The 19,220-nt window shown below is 39.3% G+C and overlaps 1 protein-coding gene across 2 annotated transcripts in view; it reads left to right on the plus strand.

The window, feature by feature from the left end:
• Nucleotides 1-18,128, plus strand: part of Trim9 (E3 ubiquitin-protein ligase Trim9) — a 98,106-nt gene extending 79,978 nt beyond the window's left edge. For both annotated transcript variants that reach the window (XM_029314226.2, XM_085486230.1), the window contains 4 exons: nt 7,838-8,010; nt 12,151-12,289; nt 13,343-13,573; nt 15,061-18,128. In XM_029314226.2, coding sequence (XP_029170059.2) covers nt 7,838-8,010; nt 12,151-12,289; nt 13,343-13,573; nt 15,061-15,389 — 872 coding nt within the window. In that variant the 3' untranslated portion in view covers nt 15,390-18,128. The remainder of the gene's footprint in view (nt 1-7,837; nt 8,011-12,150; nt 12,290-13,342; nt 13,574-15,060) is intronic.
• Nucleotides 18,129-19,220: the final 1,092 nt, after the last annotated feature.

Consider the following 19,220-nt stretch of genomic DNA (forward strand, 5'->3'; position numbering starts at 1 on the left):
ATGAGAGAAATGACAACTCGTCAATAATTCGTTTAAATTATTCTTGTGCTCCCCACGAAAATTCAAAAATTTGCAAATGCGATTGTAATAGCTGCAACCACAAGAAATCGAGTTATCGACCCTCAGCACCGAATCGACGACGAACGATAGACAGGGCAAAAATGCGAAATTCGTTTATCGTTATTTGCGCTCGCTTGATCTGCGCTTGATTTCGATCTTTTACTGAAGCTTGAACGAACATCAAAAAGTCGTTGATTCTCTTGTCGTTATGATTTGGAACGAGGAAGGGACGAGCAATCGACGCGACGAGCCGAAACTCTCGAACGAGCGGCTCCGCTTTCTTAAATTTAGACTTTATTGCGGCGGTATTCGAGTTTTACGACACGAAAAATTGCCAGCTTTTTTCGGGGCGCCGCTCAAAATCTCATCATTATCCGCTTCCGCGATTTTAGAACCGCGATCGGATTGTGGCTAAAAGTTTGTCTCATCGTTAAAAATTCAGACATCTCATTCGCTTTAATTATATATATATATATATATATAGGAATAACATATCGAGGCATCCAATTAAACGAGCGCGAATAATATTATCCGGTCAAATATTATGACGGTGTTAAGATTATCGCATTTATCGCGTTTCAGCGAAAAGTGGTGACAAACAGATGGTGTTATTTATTGTAGTTTTTTTTTTTTTTTTTTTTTTTCGTTAAACTTGTCATGAAAAACTCGCCTGTCCGACGAAACAACGTTTAGCGTCGCATCGTATTTCGGTCCTGTTTATACTCGATAGAGGTTACTCTAGGTTTCACGCTACGAACAGGAAATATAGAGCACGATGAATCGGTCCAGACATCGGACGGAAAATTAAACGCTCGCTTGTCGCAGACGAGGCTGATGACCGTACAATGCGACGTTAATGTCCTGTACGTATACGTCCCGTCGAGATAACACGCGGGTAAACAGGGATTTTACCTCCTCCCTGGCAGATTAATTCGCTCATTAATTTATGCGACGTCGCAATCACGCTTCATCGTCAACGCCACCGATCGCTCTTTTAATAACAATTCTCTCCGCGTTCAAATCACCGAATGAAGACTGACAATGAAATAGCAATCTATAATATATTTTTGGGAAGACAAGCCCGATGAATCGTATATTTTGCAGAAATAATTAATTTTTAAAAAGGAACCAAAAGAAATGTTCGTCAACGCCACCGATCGCTCTTTTAATAACGATTCTCTCCGCGTTTAAATCACCGAATGAAGACTGACAATGAAATAGTAATCTATAATATATTTTTGGGAAGACAAGCCCGATGAATCGTATATTTTGCAGAAATATTTAATTTTTAAAAAGGAACCAAAAGAAATGTTCGTCAACGCCACCGATCGCTCTTTTAATAACGATTCTCTCTGCGTTCAAATCACCGAATGAAGACTGACAATGAAATAGTAATCTATAGTATATTTTTGGAAAGACAAGCCCGATGAATCATATATTTTGCAGAAATATTTAATTTTTAAAAAGGAACCAAAAGAAATGTTCGTCAACGCCACCGATCGCTCTTTTAATAACGATTCTCTCTGCGTTCAAATCACCGAATGAAGACTGACAATGAAATAGTAATCTATAGTATATTTTTGGAAAGACAAGCCCGATGAATCATATATTTTGCAGAAATATTTAATTTTTAAAAAGGAACCAAAAGAAATGTTCGTCAACGCCACCGATCGCTCTTTTAATAACGATTCTCTCCTGCGTTCAAATCACCGAATGAAGACTGACAATGAAATAGCAATCTATAGTATATTTTTGGAAAGACAAGCCCGATGAATCATATATTTTGCAGAAATATTTAATTTTTAAAAAGGAACCAAAAGAAATGTTCGTCAACGCCACCGATCGCTCTTTTAATAACGATTCTCTCCGCGTTCAAATCACCGAATGAAGACTGACAATGAAATAGTAATCTGTAGTATATTTTTGGGAAGACAAGCCTGATGAATCGTATATGATATTTTGCAGAAATATTTAATTTTCAAAAAGGAACCAAAAGAAATGTTTCATCACATTCGTGAATAAGAAGTAGAAATGAATAATTTTATACAAGTCTGAAGTCGAACTGTCAAGTCTCTTTCTCTCTCATTTCATTAACTTGTATCGTAGTTGCTCGACGCGAAGGCAATAAATAATAAATGTCTGTATCTGCAAACTCTCGACATAAAGAAGAAAGAGTTATCGCATCATATCGAAGTTCAAATCAAAAGTATATATATATATATATATATATATATAGTCGAAGGACTTTCAGAAGTCTAGAAGCTAAAGAAGCTTCTAGACGAAGGAGATCAGTTGACTCGCGATCAGAAACGAAAGTGTCGAAGCGAACGTGATTGTTACTTCTGCGTCGACGGTGAAGCGTGAAAGAGGAGGAACTTCCTCAAGATCACGGTCGAGTCTCGCGAGAAGAGCATTTTTCGCGACGTCGAGAGCCGTCCATCCTTCCTTGCCAAGTTTATTTTCATCTCTCGCTAAGTTTCATATCAGCGAGATATATGTATATTTTCGCGTACGCGATACATTTTAACAGGCTCTTCGCATCATCACGCTTCTCTTTTTCTCTCTCTCCGTATCTCCCTTATCAATGCACCCTTTTTCCACGTTTTTCTCGCAAAGAGAACAGAATGAATGAGAGAAAGAGAGACGCAGTCTACGGATATCGGATATCAACGCGACGTGTCTCGCGCCGTTCGATAAATCACTCCGATATAGGCATAAAGTTTCGCTGGCGTGTCGATTCACGTCGGGACCCATTGCAAACTGTAAAAAGGGCGGCCGTAGAGAGAGGGAGAATTTTTTTTATCTGCCCTGTTGTGTTTCTACGCCCTATGGTCCTTTCTCGGAGCGAGAGATCTTCAAGTCACTCCCGTGCACCTGTCCCGCCCATTTATTCTCGCTTTTACGAGCGCGTGTTCTCGTAAAATGATCGATATTTCACGTGGTCTCTCACGACTTTTTTAGGCGATTTTAATTGACGCCGCGGTTCCGTTATTTCGCGCCAACCCTCTTTTCTCTCTTCTCTTTCTCTTTGCGGATTCTTTGCCGTTATTGGGTTGAATCGTAAAACGTTACGGGCAACAGTATATCGGTATTTTCAAATGCTAAAATCAATTAACAAAATAATTATTTTAATTAAGGATATGCTGAAGATATATACATAAAATTTTAGGAGATGATTCTTTGTCGAAAATGAAGCGGAAAATATCCACCAAGTTTTATTTTTTTTTTAATTTGTCTGAAATTTGAGGAAAAAAATTCAAACTTAATTTTTACCTCCTTTAACTCCTCCCTTAAGAAGGGATAAGAGTATATGTTTATTTAAGAAACTCCCCTTGATTTTCGACCAAAAATCATCGAAAATTTTTCGCATTTTATATATATCCTGTATACACGTGCGTGTCTCTTATTTCGAAAATGACATTGTGAGAAATAATCGTCGGCGCTGACTGTAATACTTGGGGGATGTTGCACGTCGATAGCGCCGACGTGAAATCCGACGAAATCCGGGATAATCGATAGTAATGTCGACGGTATAAAGAGCGGACGGGACGTGGCGCGGCAGAATTTACCGTTCGAACGGCTCCATCGAGGTTCCACGTCGGATTACACGAGTTTTTGGATCGCGATAAGCGATGAAACAGAGTGAGTTTATTCTCCGCCCGCGACGCCGCGCCGTTACCCCTGTTCCGGGCATAAACGACTTTTATCTCGTCGATCTTTATCGCGTTCCGCGCAAATTATGCTCGATCTTACTCGAGAGATTACGCCTCAAAAAATCAGAAATCTCCAAGTCGCGCGATATATATTTTCTCGAATCTATATATATATATATATTTATATGCACATATAATTTATATATATACATATTTTCTCGAATAAAATTATTTTTTTGCCTTACGAATTTCTTTTTATTTTCAATAACAAAGCTGTGTTGAACCGATAGAGCGATTTTCAGATAGACTAGCATTTAGTTTTCAAATAATCTTCTAGTGAACCCACTTAAATGAAAACTGTGTTTTTCTCCCCGAGTTTGTTTGCCGTTTAATTAGGAATAAGAAGAAAAATAATAATTGTTTTTGAAGAAAGAGAGAAAGAGAAAGGAGACGACCTGAATTTGCATTAAAGCTCCGTTGATTCAACGCCGAACATAGTTGTGTAACGCTCGTGCCATTAGCCTAATTTCATAACGCGAGACACCGCAGGGACCTTAAAGCGTGCTGCAGAGTAGAACGGTTCTCTCCAAGGATCCGCTGAACTCCATGACGATTTGCTGTCAAGCATGAAGCCGGTTAATTATGCATACACATGTTAAGCCTTCCTTGACGTCGGAGCGGACGGAACACTATCCCGAGTGTTTCGCATCCCGGGGTGTTTGTTTATAAAACAGAATTAACAGTTCATAAACTTTATATAACGCGCTTCTCAAACTTCATCTCCGTCAACTTAACTTCACGCGATATTTCGCGAAATTGAAATTTAAACATGTAAGTTGACTTGACGTTTTGAGCCGTTTATTGTAATACTAAACTTTTTATGCGTCGCGTGTTCTGATCAAATATTCAAAGTACTTGAATCTATAAGAATTTTATTCTTTCTTATCTCGATATATATTATGTATAATTTTTTACGTTTAACTTTCTCTCTCTTTATTGCAATTTATTCGTATCGCGACAGTTTCCTATGTAAAGATTACACTTTTCAATCCCATGCGAGAAATTATATTTTCTCGTATAAAAGATTATATTTTTATTCTATAGAAAAAAATTTGATTTTTTCTATTATATATTGTATACATGTATATATAGGTATTATATATTGAAAAAATATTAAATTTTGTACATCATTGAATGTACGAGTCAATTTCATCGAAATCGGAAAGGTGATTAGTTTTACATAGAATCACAGCTTCCACGGCTTTTATTCCATAGAATTATCAAAGTTAGTGCTTTTTCGTTTCCGTAAAAAATGTGCCATTGAAATTCCATTTTTTTAATTCGCAAAATGCGTATGCACTTTCATTGCCATTTCGATCGCGATCTATTGATCTGACTGACTTTATTTTTCTTTATCTATTATAGAAAACAGATTTTATCCAATTTATCTACAATAGATTGACCTTTCTATCCGCAGCTTATCACGGAGTAAAAAAAATCGAAACCTTGAATGAATAAAATTTGTCATTCAAAAATAATACAATAGAGCCACGGGACACCCTATGTACAGCACAATTCTCTGAAAGAGTTGATTCGCGGTCGCGTTTTTTTTTTTTTTTTTTATAAGTTAATAGCATCAACCGACAGAGAGTGCAAGGAAAACAAGCCGCGATGTCTTTCGCGACATGTTTCCCTCATTCTGATGGCGACATGTTGTTTGCCAGTCTTGGCCTTCTCGAGACCGCGTGTTTACTCCACGGTCGCGACGTCTGATCGAATTATGCTCGCCGGCGCATCCGGAATCGACGAGCGAAACGGACGGGAAGCCGGAAGCGCATCGCCGTCGAGAGTGTCTTGGAGATAAGTTTGCGCGAAACCGCACGCGCGGACGGTCGAGTGAAAGGGGAAATGCTTTCGGTTTATTAGCATGCGGCGCAAGTTAAACCGACGAGTTGACGACCCGCGTCGCGACGCGGCCCGAGTTTCCACTGAAAGCCAGATAATTACGCGTAGAAGCATCAACGATACCGCCTGCAGCTCGCGTTAATGCTGCTTCTGAAAGCGCTAACATTTGTGTGCTTCATAATGAACGCGCGAGCCAACGTCAATCGTTTCGATAACGATCGATCTTTTATCACGAGAGCAAAACGCGCGCGGAGATTTATTTAGAGATTTGTTTCAGCGAATGACATTTTTTCTCTTATTAGATTCTTCGTATGTTAATATAATGAAATTTTTTTTAATTGCCCTCATTAATAATATTTATTAAAAATAAAAATATATAAAATGTAAATGAAAATACGCATACTTTTTATCTAATATCTCTCGCAATTTTATAGGAAATAAATGATTATGTAAGTTTGACTTGTAATGTCGCAAGTGAAGAATAAATTCGATTCTAGCGTATTATCAAGGAATTTATGTAGCTATTCCGATCGAGATTTGACAAATTGAGATATGGTGCTCCGCATCGATACAGCTCAATTCATTTTCTGCCGGACAGAAATCTAGATAGGAGCGGCCGGGCAATAATTTGCACGGCTTCGACTTGTACCTTAGACAGTCAGCAACGAATGGAATCGTGCGGTCGCACGGCAACGACCGGGTTCCATTCGTCGTTAGGAAACTCGTGGCAAATTCGGCAGCCCCGAGACCCGTTTAAATCGTGAAATTATTGCCGCCGAAGGTCATCATTGGCAATCCGGCTTTGAGGCAAATCGAATTGGAGCCAAGCGATGCGATTTCAGATCATGTTGCATTTAAATTAGCCAGTTAAAACTGTCGAACCGATAAAACCACTTAATGATCTTTTTTGTGTGTGAACGTGTATTTTATTTTATAGGCCTTTTGCGATCTTATCCTCAGCTCGATTTAACACGACAAATTATGACACTTTTCAAATTTTATTGTTATGTTTCCGCGAAGTTTCTCTGTTTCCGCCCAGTATCTATAAAAAATCGGAAAAGGATATACATAAATATATATATATATTAAATATATATTATATGTATATACACATATCTTGTTACATATATATTATTTTATTATTTTGCATATTTTTTATATTCTCGATATATTATTTTTCTTCTATCTATTTTATTCTAATTTTTAAACTTACATTTAATTTTAATTTATTTAGATGACAATTTCCTTTTTACTTACAAACTATAGTTGCTTTTAAAGTGACTTAGAAACGAACTTTGTCGGTTGGAAATTTATAAAGTTAAATGCTTTACCTAAATCCTTTCGTTACGAAAACGCGAATGTTTAGCTACTTATTTGGGAAACTTGCTAAGTGTGTTGCTAAGTTCTATCAAAGTAGAAAATTCCGGGGATTGAAAACTCTTGTTAAACAGGTACAACATTTATAATCTGCTTATAACTTTATTCTTACGAGTCAACTTTGGTTTATAAGTTTTATCATATTTTTTTAATGGCTTTAATCTTTCCATCATACGACCATTAATATGATGTTTTTCGATTTTAAATTAAGGGAAAAATCCATCATTCAGTCGGCTTATCTTTATTTATTTAACATAACGAGTAAAGCTTCTGCCGAGTCATCGCGAATATATGTTGCTAAATCAAAATTAATCCCAATTTTCCTCACCTGTCAAACGACATTATTAAACCCAGTACATTATTTTACTCCGATATTATTTTTTAATTTTTCCATCACATGATGATTAAAGGGAAAAAATCTATGATTCAGTTGGCATATCTTTATTTATTTAACATAACGACTGAAGCTTCTGTCGACTCATCGCGAATATGTTACGAAATCAAAATTAATTCCAAATTTCCTCACCTGTCAAACGACATTATTAAACCCAGTATATTATTTTACTCTTATATTATTTTCTAATTTTTCCGTCACATTATGTCACATGATTATTAGAGGGAAAAAATCTATGATTCAGTTGGCATATCTTTATTTATTTAACATAACGACTGAAGCTTCTGTCGACTCATCGCGAATATGTTACGAAATCCAAATTAATCCCAAATTTCCTCACCTGTCAAACGACATTATTAAACCCAGTAAATTATTATTTGACTTCTATATTATTTTGCTTTTCTCGGAAACATGGAGCGCTACTTAAACCGTCTCGACGTATTTCCAGCACCCGGAGCGCCTTTACTGATCCCCGAAGAGTGCAGCGCCGAGAACAACAGCGTCACCGTTGCCTGGCAGCCGCCACCTGGGCACGGGATTATAGGTTGCGCCGGGCAAAGAGGCCCAGCTATCGAGGGATACCTCTTGGAGTTGGACGACGGCTGCGGCGGGGAGTTCAGGGTGAGTAAATACAACTCATCCCCCGGAAGAAAATTGTTCCTACGATCGGCGTTAGGTTATCAGAGAGACACCCGACTCGGATCTCTCTTTCCCAGTCCCCGCGAATTCTTCAATGACACTTTAGCCGTCGGATCCTTCATCGCGTTCCTCATCCTTCGTTTCTTTGTCGACGCGACGGACATCCGGCTTCGGTGTTTCTTTGCCGAATATACCCTCTTTTCGCTCGTGTTGTCCCGCCGACGACGGCGATACGGCTTTGTCCAACAATGAGACACTTCAACGTTCTCACGATATTTTTCTCGCAGAATTGTTCCGGCTATGGCATTAAATGATATTTGACGTTTGTTATTTCTCCCAAATTTTGAAAGTATCAGTTTATCTGTTTTAGTGATATGGCTAAATATTTTTTATCAGTTGCATCATTTTCTTTGAGCGTGATTTATTTTCGAGATAATATCACAAATTGATCCTTATTCATTTAATACAGAGATGCACCTAGGATCGAGTTTAATATAAAATACCATTGAAAATTGTAATAAAACACTAATTTCATTGGAAGTGATACTGCGAGACACAGAGTGTTCACCGGTTTCGCTCTCGAGAAGTTAGGACGGAGTTTCCTTGCGCTCTGACGAAAGAAAGTTACTGGAACTGCAAAAATAATAAAAAAAGACAAGATAGTACGTGTCAGGAAACTCGAAAAGATCGGGTGAACTAAACGTGACAGTGTAAACCGAGAGAAAAGAGATGTAAGTTTTTTTTACACTTAATAAAATTCTAGCTGTCCTTTTTACTCTCCTTTTTAGAATGCACATTTAAATAAAAAAGAATTAGCATTTTATTTCTCTATAGAGAATAAATTACTGTACATATATTTTCCTCGCATTTATATTAATTGTAATTCGTTAAGTGATCTGAATGATCGAAAGTGATTTGAAATATTTCTTGACATTTTTTTGACGTTATTATATTAGGAAATTGCTTATTATTACTTTTCTGAGTTATAAAGTATTACATGGGTACACGATTTTATTGCTATCGAATAACAATTTTGTCTCAAATTTTATATCTACAATACGATAATTTATACTACGCGCAATAACATCGAAATGTACTTCATACGGACAGATTTAATGGGTTTAATAAAAACCGGGGAGCCCAAATGCATAAAAAGCTATACCTTCTCCCATTCACCCGGAAGAATAATATCGGCTATATTATGTGACACCGAAACGCGGTGGGGGATCAGAGAGAGAGAGAGAAAAAAACGATGACAGGATTATAAAGTCCCTTTCGATGGAAATTTGTTTCGCGCGCCGCGAAATGAATATCAATGGCGATCGCCCGTATAAAGTTTATGCCTTCCATGGAGATTTTTGTTACGAGAGAATCTCGAGTAAAGGACCTCCTCGACCACTCGTATTCGTTTGCAGTGCATTTCCGGCTTGGCGCGGCCGTTCGTCGCATTTATTCTCGAATCGAGTTTTGCTCTTCGGGTCGACACGAAATGCCGTCTTTCGCCGTTTTTATTGATCGTAAAAGAGAGGGAGGGGGTGACAACCCCTTCTCTCCCTTCGAAAAACGCGGTAACGATTACGGCTAATAACTCAGTCTAAATAGCGCGACCGAGCCGCGGCATAAAAGTCGGGGATTAAAAGGCAGTCTTTCTCTCGCGGAGCGGCGAATTCATGGCGCAAGTTTGAAAAATTTAGGGAATTAGCGCCCCGAATGAAGGCAGTTTAACGCGCTACATTAACCCGTTGCGCCCGCAGCATCCCAGAACCGGGCGATAACATCTTTAATTGTCCGTGAGATAAGAAAATTGTACGTAATTTATAACGATTTAAATTTTTTTTTCTCTTTCGCGCGTAAGTAGATCCACTGCGATCGAGCGTAGAAGTGATTTATGAATTAGAGGATTTTTTTTCTACTCGTAAATGAAGACTCGGGCCTTCGAGAGCGTTAATTGAAACCCGCAATTCCGAGAAGCTTACACGTGAGAAATGAGCGAGCCCTTCGCGCGATGGCAATTATTAATTGTTGGCGGCGATATCGCTTTCCGTTCATTAGAAGTTTTTATCAAATGACGGCAGTTCGAACCGTCGAACTGCAACATAATCCACGATATTGATGTTAGACACTCTATCGAGTTTTATGGAGTTTTGTCTTCCACCATATCGCAAGAAGAAAAAGTTAAACAAAGTGGAAAGGTCAATTAATATAACATATCAACAATATAATAATAATAAGTTTCACCTAATAAAGTTTAATAATAATTTATAATAAAACTTAGTCTTTTTTTCGTACAAAGTTCTTTTTTTAAATATCATCAGATTTAATTGTTATAAATATTTACGATGCTGCGTATAAAATACAGTAGATTTAAATTAAAGAGATCATACAAACTTGAAGTAAAAAGAAAAATTACATTTTTTTATCTTATTATAAAATTTTAATTTTATGTCTAAACCACGCAATAAATATATTGAAAGCTTTGGTCAAGTTAAATTGTACAATTTACACACACAATTTATTGTAATGTTAAAATAGTTTTACATGCGAGATTACACTAATCCTTCCTCACGTTTCGCGAAGGTTTCGTTCTAGAAATGATCCGCGCGAAGGAACATAACGTGGAGTAAATCCGCAGAGAAAATCGACGAGAATAGCACGTACCTAGATGCATATATCACACCTCGTATGCTACATACATGTATACCTATGAATATCATCCGTTCGCACAAACGTGCTCCGGGTCGGGCTTGTAAATCGCGCGTCTAAATTTTCATGCTTTGTTAATAATGCACCCGGCGGCGTTGCGATACCCAGTGCTCGTTAACGAACGAAGGGATACCGCGAATATAAATCGTCCTCGTTGTCGACGTCCTCTCATTCTCTCTGCCCATCCTTGCCCGCCAGTCCTTCTGATGGCCATCGGGATCGCACGACTCTCCTTTCGCCCTCCTTCCTCCTTTTAATATTTAAATCGAGCTCGTTCACGCGCAAGTACGACGCCTCGGGTTTCCCGGTCTCTGGTTTCCGTTTCCTCCGTAGTTCACTTCACCGTCGTTCTTACGTACCTGCGGGATCGTCCTTCAAGCTTGCGGCGGGAGTCTCCTTCGGCTGGATAAGGCTCGAGTTCACCGGGAGATTCGCACTAATCTCTGGGATTAATTTCATTTTTGCATTCTGTGTGATTTTATTCAAGGAAAATATGCGAGGTATTACGAGAGTCTGATTTTTTCATTCCTGAAAGAGGCAGAATCTTTTAGCACGTCGTATACATTTTCATCCAAACTCCAAAATTATATTTATATAATTGTATTTATAATTATGCCTTGTATAATATTTTTGTTGTATTTTTTCTCATCGTATTCTTTAGTATAAATAAAAAAGAATAGATAAAGGAAATTGTGTTGACGTTGTTGAAAAGGTAACTATCGAAAGAGAATTGTTTGAATCGTATATTTCGCTGCATCGTGAAATTTTTATTCCGACGTAAATCTGATAACATATCTCGGTTTATTTATCTGTGGCTCGACCAATCGATACTACAGCTTGACATTTCTTTTAGAAAAGTTTGGATGACAGGTAAATTTCGCTTTTTCTCGTTTATCTATCATCGCAACTGCAATGCTCTCTTTTATGCAATGCCATAAAATTTTATTCCAGTCGAGTTGAACATTTCGATCTACTTTAACCATTCGGTGTATAAAAGTTGGTCTTGATACAGCCTGTGATTATTTCTAAGTAATATACTTATTTCTATTTTTAAGGATTTCTAACAGTGTAATGCGGGATATTTTTTACATTTTTTCTGGAAAAATAAGAATTTTATAAATAAAATATTTTTGCTCGGAATAGTTTAATTATTCCGAGCGCGCGCAAATATATATATATATATATACATATGTATAGTTTTTTATTTAAAATCTGGATATACTTTTTATACCGTATGCATATATAATATAAATTATATTTTTTGTTTCCTGAAAAATAAGAATTATGAAATAATATTATTTCCAAAGTAATTATAATTATATTCCCGCGAAAATATATCGCTCTTTCTCTCGAAATAGCAGATTACTCGGACGCAAGCCGCAAATTCACGGGTGTCCCCGTTTGAAATCTGATTCACAGGAGGTGTACTGCGGCCGCGAGACTATCTGCACGGTGGACGGGCTGCACTTCAATTCGCTCTATAACGCCAGGGTGCGGGCCTTTAACAGCGCCGGCGAGGGCGAGTACTCGGAACTGATCGGCCTTCAGACCGCGGAGGGTGAGTTTCTCCATCCCCCTTCGTTTCTTTTTTTTTTTTTTTTTTTTTTTTTTTTCACGGTTTCCTGAACCGAGCGCGCGGAGGCCTCGATCGGAAAACCGGCGTCGGTGTCGCGTGGAAGACGAACGGTCGTAAGCGACGTCGATTTTCCAACCGCGCGTGTTCCTCTCATTTTTTTTTCCGCGGCACGATCGCGTGATCGATGAGATGGACGGTAGACGCACACAGAAACGACCATCGACCATGTGGCGTTTGCGGAATAATGCGGCCGACAATTACAAATGACTTCCATTTTTATTTTCGCGTGCGACTCACGATGTCGCGTTCTCGAGAAATTTCGTTTGATTTTATTATTGAGTCTATTACATAAATGGTTCAGTGTTTCAACATTGCACAAAATTAGATATGCTATTATCTTTCAATTCAAATTTTTCTGTATTATATTTTTTTTAATAATTTTATATAAAACTGGATCAGTTTTCGCGCTGATTATATCTACAGCGTATTCTTCGAAATAATAAATTAATATATATAATGAGGTAGAGGAAAAGAAATTGATCTTTTTCATATAAAACCGGATCGGTTTTCATGTTGATTTATATACCTGTAGCATAAATTTGTCGAAATGATAAATGAATATATAACGAGAGGAGAAGGTACTGATCTGAATGAGAATCAAATATTAAGTTTCGACAATCTCACGCGTCGATAACAAATTCTATATAAAAGAATCTGAAATGATTGAACGTACCTTTCCTTTCGCAACCGCGTCACGTCGACCTTCGACGTATCAAAATCTTAAATTATTTAGTGGCGCGAAAAATCCGGCTTCCCTTCCTCCTCGTCTCCCATTAAGATTCCATAATCCCGTCACGTCGTTATTAACATCGAGTGCGCGAGCGACGATGTCGAATTCCCAATAACCCCGGGCGCTTCGATACCCGGGCGCGCTCGTAACGCCGAGCGTGCAGTTCGTTAAGCACGCTTGCGGATCCGTATCCGCGGAATATTAATCGGAGCTACATCTCCCTCTATCTGTCTGGTCCCTCGCAGTGGCGTGGTTTTCGTGGGCCACCGGAGCGGCCGGCATACCACAGGAGGTGTCCATATCGGAGGACGCGATGAGCGCGTCCTGCGAGGGCTACGAGCACCGCGTCGTTCTCTCGAGTGTCGGCTTCTCGCGAGGCGTCCACTACTGGGAGCTGACTATCGATCGATATCACAGTGACACCGATCCGGCCTTCGGTATCGCTCGGGCCGACGTGTCGCGCGATCAGATGCTAGGTAAGTCAACGTGTGTGTGTGTGTGTGTCTTCCTTCTTTTCTGGAAAAGGAAGGATCGTACGGTTTATCCAGGGTCGATGAAATATTCATGCACCACCCCGGACATCCCTGATTTGTTCGGAAATTCGGAAGCGAGAGACGTATGTACCTTGTTTTCCTTGTATTTTTTTTTCCTCTCTGTCTTTTCTCTTTCTCTTCTTTTATCTCTTGCGTGTCGCGCTCTGGATGAAGGTGGAACGACGGCCAAGAGATTTCGATCGAGATCGCGCGGTTTGTGCAGCATACTAAAAGAAAAGGATACTTTAATCCTTGGACACGTGGAACCAGGTCAATGCTCTTAGCGATGATGGAAACCGGAGGATCGCGTGTAGTCTATTAAATTTGACGGAAATGTATATGGGATAGGAACAATGTCTCCTGCGATTTTTCTAAAATTTCCTCCGCATTAACGATGTAAAATCGATAATAATAATTTGCTTCATCCGATCCAATTATTTCAAACGAGTAAAAAAGTGTAAATATATTTATGTATATAAAATATTATTATTGATATATATTATTATATAAAATTTAAATATTCTCAAAGCATCGTATTTATACTGCTCACAATGCGAGAGAAATAATTTATTTTCAACCGATTACGCAGTCTTTAACGAGGAAATATTTACAATATTTATTTCTGATTCTGTAAAACCATCCATATTTCACAGAATTTCATTACAGAGAATTTGGATTAACATACAGATGTGAATATTGATTATGATTATTATTTCATATATCAACACATTTATAATCCAGTAGGAGAAAAATAATTTATTACGTAAATATGTTTAATTTTCATCGGAAATGTATTCTCCCGCACATTCTCGATCCATAATCTTTGCTCCTAACAGTCTGACATTTATTCTGCACAGTTGAAAAATTTGTGTTAAATTTAACAAATATCTCACATGTCCGAAACGGTCTACAGAAATTTTTTAATTTATCTATAATATATGGATATATTAAATGGAGATATAAATATTATGTTAATATTTAAATACAAAATAAGTGCAAAATTTCAAGTAATTTAAAACACATTTTCCGTAAAATCAACATAGAGTTTTAATGTAAAAATTAACTAAAAATATATTAATTTTAGATTTTATCATTTCCATTTACATCGTAAAATAAAGAATCAACATTTTTTGTGAAAATTTTAACAGATAAATATTGTTCTTGTCACTAATAAAACAGAACATATTTATTTTGTAAAACTAAAAAAAGACACACATTATGTCAACTTTTCCATCTTTTTCAGTTGTTTTACTAATTCAACATTTAAAAATTTAATTAACACAATATGAATGTATTAAATATTTGACAGAAACAATTCTAACGAGGTTTTTAACAAGAAAACACAAATTGTGCACGCTATTAATAATGCAACTCGAACTTGTTCCGAAGCTGGAGCTCGCGCGAAATTTGGCGAATCGTCTTGTTCGCAGGTAAGGACGACAAGGGCTGGAGCATGTACATAGATCGGCAACGGTCGTGGTTCATGCACGGAGGCGGTCACGCACAGCGCACCGAGGGTGGCGTCCAGCAGGGTTCGACCGTCGGCGTCCTCCTCGACCTTGACACCACGCACACCCTGCGCTTCTTCGTCAACGATCAGCCGCAGGGCGGTGTCGCCTTCCGCGACCTCTACGGCGTCTTCTATCCGGCGATAAGCCTTAATCGCGGCGTCACCGTCACTCTCCACACCGCTCTGGACGTGCCGCGTCATCTGCTCGCGCTCCACGAGGAGTACGTCAGCGATATGGTTCAGAGCTAGGGGTATCTCAACGTCCTGAAGAAAGGCCTGCCGCAGGAGATCGGCTCGCCCTTAGGCTCGATCGTCTGCACCGGCGACAGGTGCAGGGACTTCGAATCGGGCCAGCTGCTGGAGAAGATCGTCGAGGAGAGCCCGGTCGACGTTAATTGATGAAGCGGATAGAAGCTCATGAATGCCTAATGTGTGAAAGAAAAATCGTACTCGTAAGTAGTCTCGGTTTTCTATCATCTATCGCTCTCGGTTCGATGCACTCGAAATCGCTCCGAGATATATCGTCTCCGCGACGTCGACGTGGACCATGATGACTCTTTTTTTTTCGCCGAAATTGCGCGGCGAAAATCATGCGAGACTGCGGTTTGATTTTCTCGAGGACTCGGGACACACGCGATATTCCCTCCGAATACTTTGCGATACTTTTGCAATTATTCGAAAATGTATTTTGCGAGTACAGCGAGTACATTTTATGTCATATCCGATTTATTAGAAGTAAGGGTTTTTGATCTTTTATGTGTATGATTCAGAAATGTATATTGTCTCTGAGGAGCGTTAATCCGAGTGAAATTCGGATCCTCGCTTCTTGCCTGAATAAACGGGATCCACGAGAAATGACAATTCAACAGGTTTATATAGAAACTTTGGCGAGGAAATTTCGACGAAAGGGACGTACACCGTGAAACTTTTCGGATCCGGCTTGTTCGAAAAATTGAAACTTAGAATCGAAATTCCAGTTGAAATCGAGATTACATTTTCCCATCCTATATAAAGATAATTATCTTAACCGTAATTGATTAGTCTTTCTTTCCTCAGTTCGCTCAAAAGCTCAATGCTCGCGCTCTTTTAGCATCAAAAGTAAGTTCTCGATCTGAATTCCGTGCCGATTTTACAATTCAATTTTTTCTTTGTAAAATGAAATTATTTATAAGAGATATAAAATTTTATAAAAATGTTCTTTTGCGTTATACGATGATCACGCGAGGTTTTCACCTCGAAAGAACGATGAGTTCCTCGAGAGGGATTAGCAAGATGATTCGACGCTGTATGAAGGTATAGGTGATGAAAGAGTTGATTACACGATCGATAAAAACTGCGACGAGCGAACATTGAGCGATCGTCGAGTTTCTTTACCGGTTACTTGATGCAAACTGCGGAGAAGACTACTCGACGTCCTTCTCGATGCCTTCTGTCGGCCCTTCGAGATACTCTTCGCGCACCCCAAAGTCTCGACTTTACTCCCCGAAGTAAGAAGTTCCAAGAGAATCGTCGCGTTTCGAGAGACGAGTGATACTCACGTTTCTTCCTCCATCGGCGAATTTCGCAAAGAGAGTTTCCTTTCACTTATTCGGGGTGTCTCTTCGGTTCTCTCGACGCGATCTCTCGAACCCGACCGATTGATCGCTTCTACTCAAACACGGCCCTCGACAAAGTTTACCGGCGACGATACTTGGCTATTTGCTAATGGACGTTTCCTTGCTACCAAGGGTCAATTCTTGCAGTTTCCGGTTAAGTATCAGGTAATTTCTCCGACCAATACATACCTTCCTAGATTGTAGGGTCGGAGAGTCAACGAGTTAGGTGATCGATCGCAGAAGTGCGTCGTCGAGTTCTCGTCGAGGTTACTTCCGACTCGAACGTGAAATGTATTCGGGAAACGTATAGGAAAAATATTTTCTTCGCTTCGCTTTTATATACATATAGCGCGCGATATAAATAGAAAGTGTACTGATCTTCGAGCTGGGAGCTTCATCTCGGTTCTCTCAATTTCCTGACGAGAGATGTTATTTATAGATTGCGTGACGTGTGCGCAAATTACCTCATTAAGTCTGGAAAACAAAGTTTCTCACTCTCTGTGATTTTAGAGTGATTTTATACCGCGTCTTGTATATTTTAAATATCCGCGTGTCGATTGAAATATCATCCCGATAGTCGCTGGTTTAGCGCGATTATTGATCGCACGAACGAAACCAGGAGTTTCGAGTCTAAGTTTCAGTTTCTCGAACAAGCCGGATCCAAAAAGCTTCACGGTATGCGTTCTCCCTCGCCGAAATCTCGCCAAAGTTTCTATAAACCTGTTGAATTGTCATTTCTCGCGGAGCCCCCGTTTATATTCAGACAAGAGTGGCGCGAGACGAATTTCCTAGGGAATTCCCAAGGAATACGGTTCCTCGTCCTGTTCGCGCGATCGATACACAAAAAGATCGCTCGATCGCAGCACCCATTATCCATATCGAACGCACACAAGTATAAGTATAATCGCGTTTTGTAGGCGTTAAGCTCCACTAAAAGCGTAAATAGATAGGTAAGGCGTTAATAAAGCACAATGCTGCCGCGGCTTTAGTGTACAATAACATACGAATCGAGTATACGTTTTCTAGTCTTCGATAGAAAGACCCCACTTTGATCGACATTTCTCTCCCTTCTGTTTGTCCACCCTTATTCCGTCGTCCTTCCTCCAATTCGTCTCCAATTTCGCGCTGGTCCTTTTTTTACGACTTTGTATCTCATCGACGGTCAGAAGCACTGAACGCGCTCGATTTTCTCGTTATATCCCCGATGTAACGATAACCCGGAAGCGATTATTCCGCGCCGGGCATTGCGTTCGCTGCTGCGCGCGCGCCTATTGGCGCCATGTGTACATAAGTGTATATATTATATATGACTATATCGATTGTACCGCCGATTGAATTTGCCGATTGTACCATTTACGACTATATCGGATCAATAAAACGCAACGAAAACGCCCGCACGACGTGCAATACTTGGGTGATCCCTCGATTCTCCCCATCCGACTTCCTCGTTTCCCTCTCGTGGTGAATTAAGATGAAAGTCCCCTATATGAGAAATATTATGCAGGAGAGAGATTTGCTCGAACAGCATTATGCATATTATTTCTCTTTCAACGTAATATATTATTAATACTGATGAAATAATAACACACTTTCGATAACTTCATATACAATTATAATATATAATTAAGATATCGACTTTTCTTCTAAAACAAAAAAATCAAGCTTGAAGTTTTGGGATTTCGAGGAAGATGGATCGAGAGATCCCGCGCGATGATGTCCATAATTCATCGCGCTGGTCTTCTGCCGCTTTTCCCCTTCTTTTCCTCCCGTTTTTCGCTCATTTGATCCGAAACTTTCGCAACATCTCTTCAGGAAGTTCTCCCGCCGTTGCGCAAATTGCGACGAGTGGCCGAACGGCGGAGGAAAAGACCGGCGGAGAGTCCGTAGGGGATGGAGAGAAAAAAAAGAAGAAGCAAGGGACGACGAGTGGTACGAGGAAGAAAAAGAGGGAGAAAGAGAGCCTTGTATGCCCCGGAGAGAGTACCAACGTGGTCTGGGCGGGCCTCTTTAACGAATGCAATTAGCCGTCGCGGCTGCGGCTACGGGATCATTTTTCCCCTTCGGGCGTTATTTTATATCGCCCTCGCCGTAAGTTCGTTCAAGCACGGCGCTTGATTCGATTCGGAGATTGGAGGAAGGACGTTGCGCGTTCGCGCTTAGGGCTAATCGATTTTCGCCTTTTTTATTTTATTTTTTGCTCGTCGTTTCGTCGATACAAGCTGCAACGCTGTCACACGACGGCATTACCTCTTTTTCTATCGCCAATGGCGCTTTTCTGTTTGAATGAAGTCGGAAATGTCCCGACATTTTATCGTGATGTCCTATATAATGAAGTATTCGAAAAGCGCTTGAATGTACGGAAAAGTTGGAGTAAAATGCAATTCGGAGTTTTTTTAAGCACTTTATATATAATCGTATAAAGATTATTGTTTGAGATGCGATATAAGACAATTTTTCCAGTTTTTTTTTTTGTACATATTATATG

Source organism: Nylanderia fulva, unplaced genomic scaffold (assembly GCF_048542155.1).
Source record: "Nylanderia fulva isolate GAGA-0341 unplaced genomic scaffold, ASM4854215v1 Scaffold41, whole genome shotgun sequence".
Classification (NCBI taxonomy): domain Eukaryota; kingdom Metazoa; phylum Arthropoda; class Insecta; order Hymenoptera; family Formicidae; genus Nylanderia; species Nylanderia fulva.